The sequence below is a fragment of the Arachis duranensis genome, unplaced genomic scaffold (genome assembly GCF_000817695.3).
Source record: "Arachis duranensis cultivar V14167 unplaced genomic scaffold, aradu.V14167.gnm2.J7QH unplaced_Scaffold_232527, whole genome shotgun sequence".
Lineage (NCBI taxonomy): Eukaryota > Viridiplantae > Streptophyta > Magnoliopsida > Fabales > Fabaceae > Arachis > Arachis duranensis.
Window position 1 is genome coordinate 1,068,431 of NW_026264853.1, and position 12,669 is coordinate 1,081,099.

Genomic DNA, 12,669 nt, shown 5'->3' on the forward strand with positions numbered 1-12,669 from the left:
ATTTTGGGCCCAGCATGTCACAACAATAAGTAGTAGATAAGAGTAATTCAAACCTTTGGATGCCTAATTCCTTCATGGCGAGTTTAATGTGATGTTCAGAGGCTCCTTGTTCTCGAAGCTGATTGAGTTTTTGTTGCACCAACTTCATTTCCATGTCAATGTCTAATCCTACCACTCCATTCAATGACACACCCATTTCCTGTGGATCCTCTACTACCACTCCTCCTCTCTCGCCACACACGTATGCTAATTCAATATCCCATTCAATTACATCAATTAGTTTTACAAAAATAATATTGTTAATTACACATTTATTAATTAATAGCAATAGATGTTGAAATTTAGTATAATGTACGTAATAAGGAAAGTACTAACCTGTTGATACGTGAAGAAGCACTTTGAGCTTAGTACATTTCTTAGCGAAGTTCAATACATGCTTAACTCCGAATGTGTTAATACCCAATGCAACATCGTATCTGCATTTAATAACAATAATAAGATCATAAATTTCCAAGAAATGTATGTTGTTATTTTGTGGTTATATACGAAATTTAATGATCTCAAATTGATATATATTTATACAAAAATATTTGGTAACAAAAATAAATTAATAAAAAATAATTAGAATTTATCTCATTTAATATTTATTAATTATTATAATAATTAATAAATACTAAATAAAATAAGTTAAAACTGTTTTTCTTGTCTCTTTTAACATTACTGATATTTATATACCTTTCATCAAAGTTAGTAGTTGCAGCAATATTAACTATAATATCAGTTTGATTGCAAATATGATCCATTAGAATGGAGTCCTTCAAATCCAAGTCCTGTTTAGAAATGTCTCCTGGTACCACACTCAACTTTTCTGACACAAAGGAATTGAACTTTGTACCCAACTTTTCCTTTAGCAATCTAAACAACTCCTTTTCTACGATCTACATACATATAAAAATGTAAGCATACAACACAGGAATATCAACTATGATAGACATATTTTGAATTTTGAAAAAGATTATAGAATAATATACAAATACATGCATGCACATACATCAAAATATAAGATAAATTAAAAAAACAAATAGAAGATATATAATATATATTTGTCACCTCATGGTGCAAGCGATGAGTAGCAGATTCAATATCGGTAGCTCTCAAAAGAAGGTAAAGTTTTTTCACATTTGATTGACATCTTAGTATCTTCTCCACAAAAACTATAAATTCATAACAATTAGTAATTAATTAATTAAAAGCATATGGAATTAAAAAAAAGTTGCATTGTTTTACAACACATATCACTACTTTTTGCAAGGAAGCCAGTGGCACCAGTGACTAGAATGGTCTTGTCCTCAAGGAAATGCAATACGCTTCCCAATTCCATTTGAGATAATTAAGTAGTTCTTCTTTATATTGATGAGAAGGAGAAATTTCAAAGGAGAGGATGAAAATAATGAATCAAAATAATGTGTTAGACTCTAGATAATATGATTACGCATGCATGCCCACAAGGTTTGCTTTGATTCTTTTATTGCACTCTTCTCTTGGTGTTCATATTTATAGGGGAAGCCAAGCACCTCTCATTTCCTACCAATCTAACAAAAAATATCTCCAATTCCGATGCATGAACTATTTTAGAATAAAATCAAGTGAGAGAATATAAGATGAGAAGATATCACATCTAATTTAAAATTTTAAGATAATAAATTAACGAGTTTCTTATTTTATAAACTCTTTATTATTTTTTATTTTTTTCAATGTAAGACAAATTTTATACACTACTTCTCACACTTGCAATATTAATATGAACTTGACCGTGATGTAAATGCATGGGACACACTCATTGTCGCAAAATTGAGAAGTGTGAATGTCACACACTCACACTCTATTAATTCGTTCACCGAACCTACCTAAATTATTATAATTAATTAAGTACATATGAAAATGCACGTGAAAAACTGAAAATATATGGCTCATGAGAAACAGATTTGTGTCTCCAATCAACGGTCAAATTTGTGGAGCCTATCCCTGTTGTTAAATTATTCACGACCCATGAAAAGAAAAAAAAAATTTTCAGTATTATTACGATTCCTTTTATATTTTCGCGTTACTTAATTAGAATTTAGAGCAGGTTTAATGTTCAATCTTTCAAGGAGTAAGCAACTTAGACATTAAGTTAAAATTACCAAAAAAGAAAAAAAGCCTTAGAGATAGTGATTGGAGACTAGAAGTAGCTAGTGGCATTTGAATTGTTTGGATTCAAACTAACAAAGTAATCGCTGCTTTGTCACATAGAGGGAAAAATCGTTCATTTAATTTAAAAGAAAAGTACAAACAAATCTCAAACTTTTTATCGTGAAAACAATTAATCTTTTTACTAGATTTGACTACTAATAAATCATCAACTTTTGTAAACAGATAACACGTAAGTTTTTGCTCATGATTTTTGGATAAGATTTCGAGAGACCTATATTTCTCCTGACTATAACTTACGTGTAATTAATTAAATCTGATAAGGGACTTAATTAATTATTTTCGTGATAAAAGATTAGAAATTTATTTATTATTTATTTATTATTTATTTAATCCTATTTGATAACTAATGTTCAGAAAATTTAAACTAAACTTCATAACCAAATAATTTTTGGGGTTTATCATTAGTCGCTCTTTTCTAAATAGGAATTAAAATTTTGGTTTAAAATGGTTAAAAATAATAGACTAACCTGAAAAAAAGATTTGTATATTATTGAGTGTATTCAAGTTGTCTATTCAAGTTGTCTGAAATGATACAATATGAAAGGATATTTATAGGTATTAAGAGAATCGTAATAATAAGGACGTAATCTCCTATAATAAATATTCAGATGTACTAATACTAATTGATCCTAATTGATCCTAATAATATTCTAACATCCCCCTTCAAACTCAAGTGACAACTTGAGTTTGAAACTTATTTAAAACAACGAAATAAAGAGAAAAAAAACTGCATAAACTGATAAAACGGGTGCAGACGGAATTGCCGGAAGGAAGCGCAGACGGAACTGCCGCTTGTCTGAAGGAAGCGCAGATGGAACTGCCGCAATCGAAAGAAAGTGCAGAGAGAACTGCCAAAAAGAAATGCAGACGGAACTGCCGCAAATGAAACTGCCACAAGAAAATGCAGACGAAATTGCCACGAGAGAACACAAACAAAACTGTTGCGAGTGAACGCACACAGAACTGCTGCGAGAGAACGCACACGGAACTGCCATGAGAGAACGCAGACGGAACTGCCAGAAAGAGAGCAAAAACTATATGATTTTTTCATGAGAATAGGAAAACAGCGGATGACATTGGTGTTTGATCATTCGACTCGAAAAGACACAAGACAGAGAGAATAGGCTAGTCGGTGAGGTGAGAAAGTATCAAAGGAGTGACAAAAGGAAAAGAATAATGGCATAGAAAAAAATATAAAAACTACGATGATTTCACCGCAAGGAAAACAACCTATTCTCTTCAAGGAGGATACCATGGCTCTGATACCATGATAGAAATAATAGACTAACCTGAAGAAAAGATTTGTGTATTATTGAGTGTATTCAAGTTGTCTATTCAAGTTGTTTGGAATGATACAATATGAAAGGGTATTTATAGGTACTAAGAGAATCGTAATAATAAGGGCGTAATCTCCTATAATAAATATTCAGATGTACTAAATAATACTAATTGATCCTAATTGATCCTAATAATATTCTAACAACATTATAAATTTAATTTTGATATATTATTAATATAAAATATTTTAACACATGCATCTAATCATATAATACAATATTAACAATAATTAGGACTGACAATGGGTAGGGTAGGGTTAGACCCTATCCTAACCCTACCCGCGGGTTGAAAATTTTATTAAAATTCTACCCTACCCTATCCGCGGGTTGAGAATCTCTCAACCCTAACCCTATCTGCACCCTAAAATTCTAAATCCTACCCTACCCTACATGCAAAAATATCAAATTTTTTCAAAGTAAATATAAAATTCAATCATTTTGAATTTTATACATATTAATAACATAAAAAATAAAAAACTAATACTCTAAATTATTAAATTAACTAACTAGTTTAGTGGTTGTTTACTTATTATAAGTCATTATATAAGGAAGATTGTGGGTTCAATTCTCAATTCTTTTACTATATACCTAATTTTTTTATAAAAAATATGTGTTATATATGAGGTGCGGGTAAGGTAGGTTATACCCTAAATCCGTACCCTATCCTACCAATACCCGGACTGTACCCTATCCTATCCGCAGCGGATCGGGTAACCTACCCTACTCGAACGGATTGGATACCCACGGGTAAAGTATGAATTGCCAGCCCTAACAATAATAACTATTTTTTATATTAATTGTATGAATAATAATTTAAAAGAATAGATATAATTAAATATTTAATTAAACTTTTAAAATATTAAGAAAAAAGTTGACGTAACAGTTATATACACTACGATTCGTAGTGATTTTGATTTTGTTCACTTTTGGAGAGAAATGATTCGTAGTGATTGACGCCACAATCTCAAAGAAAACGTGACAGAATTTATCGTATTTCATTTTCTACCAAATAAATTAAATTGGATTTGACAAATAACAAGAAGAAAGTGCATTCCTTTTTGGTAAGATTGTATGTACCTATAAATCACTGTTAAATTCTTAGTATAGGAGTTTCTTCGATAAAAAGAGAAAATAAATTGTGAAATGAAAAAGCATACAATGAAGGCAAATGTGAAAGCGTCCAGCTTTCAGCAAGAATAAAAGAACATAAAATAAAACGCCAAGGCAATTATGCACAACTATGTTCAACCACTCCGCTATTGCAATTGGACTACACTCTTCTACGTGACTTATTATACAGAGTTTCTTGATAATTGCCCTGTTTTTATTTGACAAATATAGGCTGTCATCAACAACCGTGCATATATATCAAATTATGAATCATGATAATTGGGTATGGCCGGTAATAGTGTTAGTTTATTTGTCGTTAGGAAGTAGTAAATTGAAGATAATAATTTTTTTTTGGCATAGTAATTTTGTATTGTTCGATAGTTTTTGAGTAAATAATTTATAAATAAATATTTTTTTAGTTAATATTTTAAAATTATGTATGAATTTTGATAGTTTATTTAGTATTTTTTATGTTAATATCTCAAATTTAATAAATATGATGTAAATAAAATAGGTTATAACAAAAAAAATGGTATAAACTATTATAGTTGGTCAGTTTTTTCTTTTAATTTATATATAAAATTGTGGCAGTTTAAAAATTAGAGCGACTGTTTACGAAAATAAATTATAATAAAGAAAATAGGTTTACAAACTGTTAGTATTAGATTTTGCAACAATTTAAAACCGCTACTAATAGCAAAAACAATTGCTGTTATATATCCTCCTTGTCCTTTGTAGTGAACGATAATAGTTATTTAGATATTGATATATATTTTTTTAGATAATTTAATTAAATATATTAAATTATTTAATATTTTTTACTATTATTTTGTATAAAAATATTTTTATATAAATAATTATTTTATTTTCTTGTGTTAGTGCTAGTTGAATAGCTAATAATAATATTATTTTATTTAAATTAGTATTCTTTTCCATGAACTACGCAAAAGGTTATATTAAACATATTATTTATTAGTATGATTATACATTATAGATACAGAACTGTGTCAATGTAAGTTATAACTTGTGGATTGAGTGTTTCAAGATTTTGTATTGGGAGGAGTTTTACTTCCATTCTATCTTTTTAGATTCAGTAAGAATAATAAAATAATTCAGTAACAAATATTGATGGAATACATAATTTATTTACAGTAAATAAAAGATGGAAATAAAAATTAATTGAAGTAGTTTTTTTTTTTCCTAAATTTAGTTCGTAAATTTTCTCTCTACTACTGAACAACAATTGTAAAAACGTAAATTTTCTCTCTACTATTGAACAACAATAGTAAAAACAAATTTGAATAGGCTTGAAAGAAGAGAAAGTAATATAATGTAGTCTTGGAATATATATTGAGTGATTTATAATTTTTTTTTCATATGTCAGTTGAGTACTTTTTAATGATGATGAAGAATTTAACGTTTTAGAAATTAATTTGAGAGTTAAAATTATCATTCGATTTAAAATAAAAAAAATTTTGTGTAGAGCAGTTTAAAAAAAATTACTTGTAATTAATTTGATCAATTAAAAATTTTTAAATACTTCAATAATGTGTTCAAAATGCAGAAATAATAACGGAATAATACGTCTTGGTACAATGTGATTTCGCTCTTGAGATTTGGTCTTTTTCTCCTTTTGTGAATGCTAGTTATAGTGTGAAATAAAACCATAATAAAATTTGCACTTTGTTAGCAAATGGCAAGTATAGACATTGAAAGATAACAATTTTGCGCTGAACTTCGTGGAAGATGAGAAATTTGGAGGTCTTTGAAAATGAAAAGCTGACGACAACAATAATTATGGAAATAACAAAAAAATTTCAGCAAGAAATGACTCAAATTATAAAGCATCGTTTTTTGTAAATCTCCAATTTCTTCTATTAATTTTTTTTATTAATATTTGGTATATGTTTAATGAAAATTTTCTTTTTTTTATCTTTATAATAAATAGTATATATTTTTTTCACAAAGCAATATAATTCCATATCTTTAAAGAAAAAAAACTCGTGAATTGACTATTTTAATTCACCAAAATTATGGGTTAAGCTAGTAAAATTTAAACGTATATAAAAATTTTTAATTTTGATTTTTGAATAAACTTGTGTAACCCATGATTTACTGTATAATTCGTGAGTTAAGCGAATTGTTCTTTTTTTTTCTTTTTTAATCTTTATAAAACAATAATATTATATATAAGTTTTTTTTTTTTAAGAAAGACACTAAATTTGTTTGATTACTTCAAATCAAAATTTAATTTAATTTTTCATAAATAGCTATTTTTATGTTTTATTCTCAAGCTTTCCTTAAGGCCGTCAAGTAAGCCTGAGTATAGTGTTTTAAGAAAAATATATTTTCAACTGAAATATATACATAAATCTAAAACTAATTAAATATATAGTTGATACAATATATTAGATAAAACTAATTAAGTATAATAAATCAAGCTATTAATACTCAAATAAATTAAATTAAATAGTTGATCGAATAAATTTATTCTCTATTATCTATCTATTATTTTATTATATATTTCTAATTTTACAACCAAAATGTGGCACATCTCACTTTTTCATTATAATTGAAATTAAATTTTTTCCTTTAAAATTAAAGAATTCTCCTCTACTCCTTACTAATTTTACAACCAAAATGTGCCACATGTCACTCTCTCATTGTAATTGAAATTAAATATTTCCCTCCAAAATTAAGGAGAATTCTTCCCTCCTCTATACTAATTTTACAACAAAAAGATGTCACATATCACTCTCTCATTGCAATTGAAATCAAATCTTTTTCTCTAAAATTAAAGAATTCTCTCCTCCTCCTTCTTCCTTTCTCTTATCTCTCTCATTCCTTCAACCACTCTATCTATTTTATATATCATTATCAATATCAATGACTAATTACTAATTTAACAATAAAAATGTGTAACATGATATTCTTTAATTACATTAAAATTAAAATTAAAATATTAAAATTGAAACTAAAATATATATCTATATTATGTATCATATATTACTATCTAATTTAATAATCAAAGGTGTCATATTAAAATTGAGAGAAAATATTTTTCTCCAAAATTAATAAACTCCCTTTCTAAATTCTCTCATCTACCTCTCTCTATTTTTCTATTTCTCTTTACCATTTTTACTCTATATATAATTTATATTTTATATTAGTAATTTGACAAATCAAAATATGTCATCCGATATTTTTATTACAATTAAAATAAAACTTTTTCTTTCAAAATTAACAAACTCTCACTCTCACTCTCATTCTTCATCTTTATCTTTCTCTCTCTTTTCTCTCATTCTTTATTTTTTCTACATTTTTGTTTTACAGAAAAAATTAACAAAATAATATAATTCAAATAAAAAATTAGACATTTTTATATAAAAATAATAACTAAAAATTTTGTTATTTGATTTTTTATTTATAGAGACCTTGGTCTTCTTATTAGTCACAGACTTTTGTCAATCTATGACTTTTTTTGTAAAAATAGTTTGATTTTATATATAAATCTTTTGTGTCATACATAATCTATACTGTCGGAATAAAATGGACTGTNATTATTATGTATAAAAATATTAATTAATTATAAAATTTAATTAATCAAGTAAAATAAATTAAAAAACCTTAAAAAATTATGTCAATTTCATTAGTAAAAACATTAAAAAATTAACCCTAAGTAATCAAGATTTATCTTATTTAATATTTATTAATTATTATATTTTGTAGTATTATAAGTTTTGGTTGTTTTTTTATTTTTATTTTTCTAGCATTATGGATATTGTTAATTATTAGTATCCTAAGTTTCTTGCCATATATCAATAAGCAACTTACACGACATTGAAGAACAAGGCTTGTAAAGATGAACCAAGCGCATAGCAATTTGGATCTTCCTTTTATTCTCAAGATACATTCCCTTAAACCTATGGCACAACATTGCATTGGCTAGCTTTTGTCCCTACATATATAATATAATAAAAAAATTATCACATGTTCTGTCTGTCAAAACAGAAACATGATATTGCTTGGGTGAACAGATAATCAAAAGTTTAGAATTATCCTGTAGTCAGTGTAAAAAAAGACTAAAATAACTTTAATTTTTGGAATATATTGACAAAAAATATTGGTTTAAAAATATCGACTGTGGTTCGCAGCTAATATAACATTTAAAGGTGGAGCAGTGACCATAGAAAATTAGAAATAATGGGCCTTAAGTACTGTTTGCAAATCCAAATAAATAGAAATTAATCGTTACATTTGCATCTAAAATATTTTGCTAATAATTATTGGATACAACTAATATTCATTTTTTTCAATAAAAAATACTTTTATTATAGGTATATAATTATTAAAACAATCTAAGTATGGTGACAAATTTTAATAGTAAGTCATTTCATTTAGGAGTGGCAGCATGCATTTTAATTGCAAATATCTAATTTGGTTGAAACAAGTTTAGACGTGGATTGAGTTTCAATTCTATCTCATCAATCTGCATTTTATATATGTATATATTATAAAAAATATATTATAGGTGGGTATTAAACTAAGAACCTCTCACTTAATACAAAATTAGTATTTTTATTCATAATAACATTATGAGAATATAAATTTTTTAAAGTTATGGTCTATTTTGTTCTCACAGTATAGATTATGCATGACACAAAAGATTTATAAAATCAAACTACTTTTATAAAAAAAGTCGTAGGTTGACAAAAGTCTCTAACTAAAAAGACCAAAGTATCTGTAGATAAAAAATTAAATATAAGATTATGTATTAACTATTAAATCTGTTGCACAAACAAAATAATTAATTTTATACTTGTTATTTAAAAATAATATTTTTCTCTCTATGTATATAAAAATATAATTAGATATTAGTATAAAAAAAATATACTGATAGTTATAAAATTAGCTCAAAATTAATTTTTTTAAAATAATTGAATCTTGATTTTAACTTTTAACTATAACATTAGTATTCTCTATAAATTATATGTAATAAATATTTGAAAGAAGAGAAATAAAAATATAGATTAAAAAGATAAGTGGTGAACATTTAAAATTAAATAAAAAACTAAAAAATTATGTATATAATAACAATAATAATATTTTTTATTTAAATTATATTATTTTGTTAATTTTATTTTCTGTAGAAGAGAAAGATAGAAAAAATAGAGAATGAGAGAAAAGAGAGAGAAAGATAAAAATGAAGAATGAAAGTGAGAATGAGAGTTTGTTAATTTTGGAAGAAAATTTTTTATTTTAATTGTAAAAAAATATCGAATGGCATATTTTGATTTGTCAAATTACTAATATAAAATATAAATTATATATAGAGTAAAAATAGTAGAGAGAAATAGAAAAATGGAGAGAGAGGTAGTTGAGAGAATTTAAGAAGGGAGTTTATTAATTTTGAAAAAAAAATATTTTCTCTCAATTTTAATAAGAGAGTGTCATGTGACACATTTGATTATTAAATTAGATAGTAATACATGATACATAATATAGGTATATTTCAATTTCAATTTTAATATTTTAATTTTAATTTTAATGTAATTAAAGAATGTCATGTTGAACATTTTGATTGTCAAATTAGTAATTAGTCATTGATATTGATAATGATATATAAAATAGATATATTGGTTGAAAAAATGAGAGAAATAAAGAAAGGAAGAGGGAGGAGGGGAGAACTCTTTAATTTTAGAAGAAAATATTTGATTTCAATTATAATGAGGGAGTGACATGTGGCACATTTTGGTTGTAAAATTAATAAGGAATAGGGAGGAACTCTTTAATTTTGGAGGGAAAGATTTAATTTCAATTACAATGAGAGAGTGACATATGATACATTTTGGTTGTAAAATTAGTAAAAAGGAGAGGAAAATTCCTTAATTTTGGAGGAAAATGTTTGATTCCAATTGCAATGAGAAAATGACATGTGACACATTTTGGTTGTAAAATTAGAGATATATATAATAGATATAAAAGAAGTTTTTATTATTGAACCAATATCATCAATTAATAATTTAACAATTTTATTTACATAAAAATTAATTCTATTTTAGTAATATATAAATACAACATTATATCATAATATTTTATTTATGTTTATATTATTAATTTAAACAAAGATTTTATGTAAAATTGAACATCTGATGATTATATTGTTTATAAAATGATTGTGTTGTCTTTATTGAATTTTTAATTTACATGCTCGTTAAGTTATATAATAAGGTAAAAGACTATGTTAAACCAAACGAAAGAAGATTTTACATGATTCTACCAAAACTAAAAACGTGACATGGATCATCCAAAAATATACTTTAATATAATTCGAATTAAATTAATTCGAACCAGTTAAAGTAAGAGTAATTTAAATCACTTAAATTCGAATTGGTCCCTGTCAAAGTAATTCGAATTGACGAATTATGCATGAGCGAATCTAAGGAATAATCCGAATCATATTAATTTGAACTACATGCAAACGTGATTCATCGTTTTGACACTCATAATAATTCGAAACAGATTGATTCGAATTGCACACAGTAATTCATACAATTATTTTGATACACCAACAATTATATCTATATGGATCAATGCTAAATTGAATTTAATTAGTTCGATAATATGAGTCTATAAAAAATTATATTTTATAAAATTTAAAAATTTTTATTATGTGATAGGTTAGTAAAAGAGTACATTACAAATTTTTATAGTACTCATCATAACAATGTTTAATTTAAAAATTGTTATTTAAATTTTAGTTTTACTTATTACAAAATGAATAATAACAATAAAAAATTTTAAAAATTATAATAATATATAAATATAAAATTCATCAATTTAAAAATAGAACAATCTAATAATATTAAAAGCCATTTAATTTAAAAATATAATTTAAAAAATAAATCTTTCGCATATATACATAATTATAAATTTTATTATTATTTCATTGTAAATAATTTTATAAAATGTGAAATTTTTTTAAAAGATTTTATGAGTACTATAAAAATTTGTAAGTCAATTTATGTAGAACAATTCAAGATACTTTTTATAATACTCATGGCATTTTTTAAGGAAGTTTTATAAAAAAAATTTTGTTGTAATTATTTATTTTGTAACGAAAATAACTAAAATTTAAATAACAATTTTTAAATTAAACATTATTATGATGAGTACTGTAAAAATTTGTAATGTACTTTTTTATTAACCTATCGCATAATAAAAATTTTTAAACTTTATAAAATGCAATTTTTTTCATAGATTTGTATTATCGAACTAATTGAATTCGATTTAGTATTGGTTCTATATAGATATAATTATTAGTGTATCAAAATAATTGTATGGATTACTATGTGTGCAATTTGAATCAACCTGTTTTGAATTACTATCAGTGTCAAAATGGTAGATTAGTTCGAATCAGCCTAATTCGAACTAGTCTAGATTACGTTTTGCATGTAGTTCAAATCAATATAATTCAAATTATTCCGTGGATTTACTCATACATGATTCGAATTGAATCCACTCGAATTACTTTGACAAAGACTAATTTAAATTGAAGTGATTCAAATTACTCTTACTTTAACTAATTCAAATTAATCTCATTCAAATTACATTAAAATATGCTTTTGGGTGATCCCTATTATAATTTTTGTGTTGGTAGAATCACGTCATTTTCTCTTCCATTTAGTTTAATATAACATTTTCTCCTGTATAATAATATTCTATATTTATAAAAATTTGTAAGAAGGGTGATATACCCGTCAATTAATTGCATGTAAAGTTAAAGTTAGGTTGTTATCAACCCACTAATAAAATAAGATAAAATTTTAATAATAAATTTAATTCGCTAATAAAATTAAAGTTAAATTCAAATCCTATTATAGTCATTGTCATTCTTAAATTTTCGTTGCATACTCAAAACTTTGCAAATAAATGTTGCATTTTTATATGCTCAAGATCATCATCATAT

General features: G+C 25.1%; 1 protein-coding gene across 1 annotated transcript in view; it reads right to left on the reverse strand.

The window, feature by feature from the left end:
- Nucleotides 1-1,510, reverse strand: part of LOC127744242 (fatty acyl-CoA reductase 3-like) — a 5,338-nt gene extending 3,828 nt beyond the window's left edge. The window contains exons 1-5 of the mRNA XM_052256520.1: nucleotides 1,303-1,510; nucleotides 1,111-1,214; nucleotides 736-938; nucleotides 376-476; nucleotides 54-246 (exon numbers count right to left, since the gene is read on the reverse strand). Coding sequence (XP_052112480.1) covers nucleotides 54-246; nucleotides 376-476; nucleotides 736-938; nucleotides 1,111-1,214; nucleotides 1,303-1,381 — 680 coding nt within the window. The 5' untranslated portion in view covers nucleotides 1,382-1,510. The remainder of the gene's footprint in view (nucleotides 1-53; nucleotides 247-375; nucleotides 477-735; nucleotides 939-1,110; nucleotides 1,215-1,302) is intronic.
- Nucleotides 1,511-12,669: the final 11,159 nt, after the last annotated feature.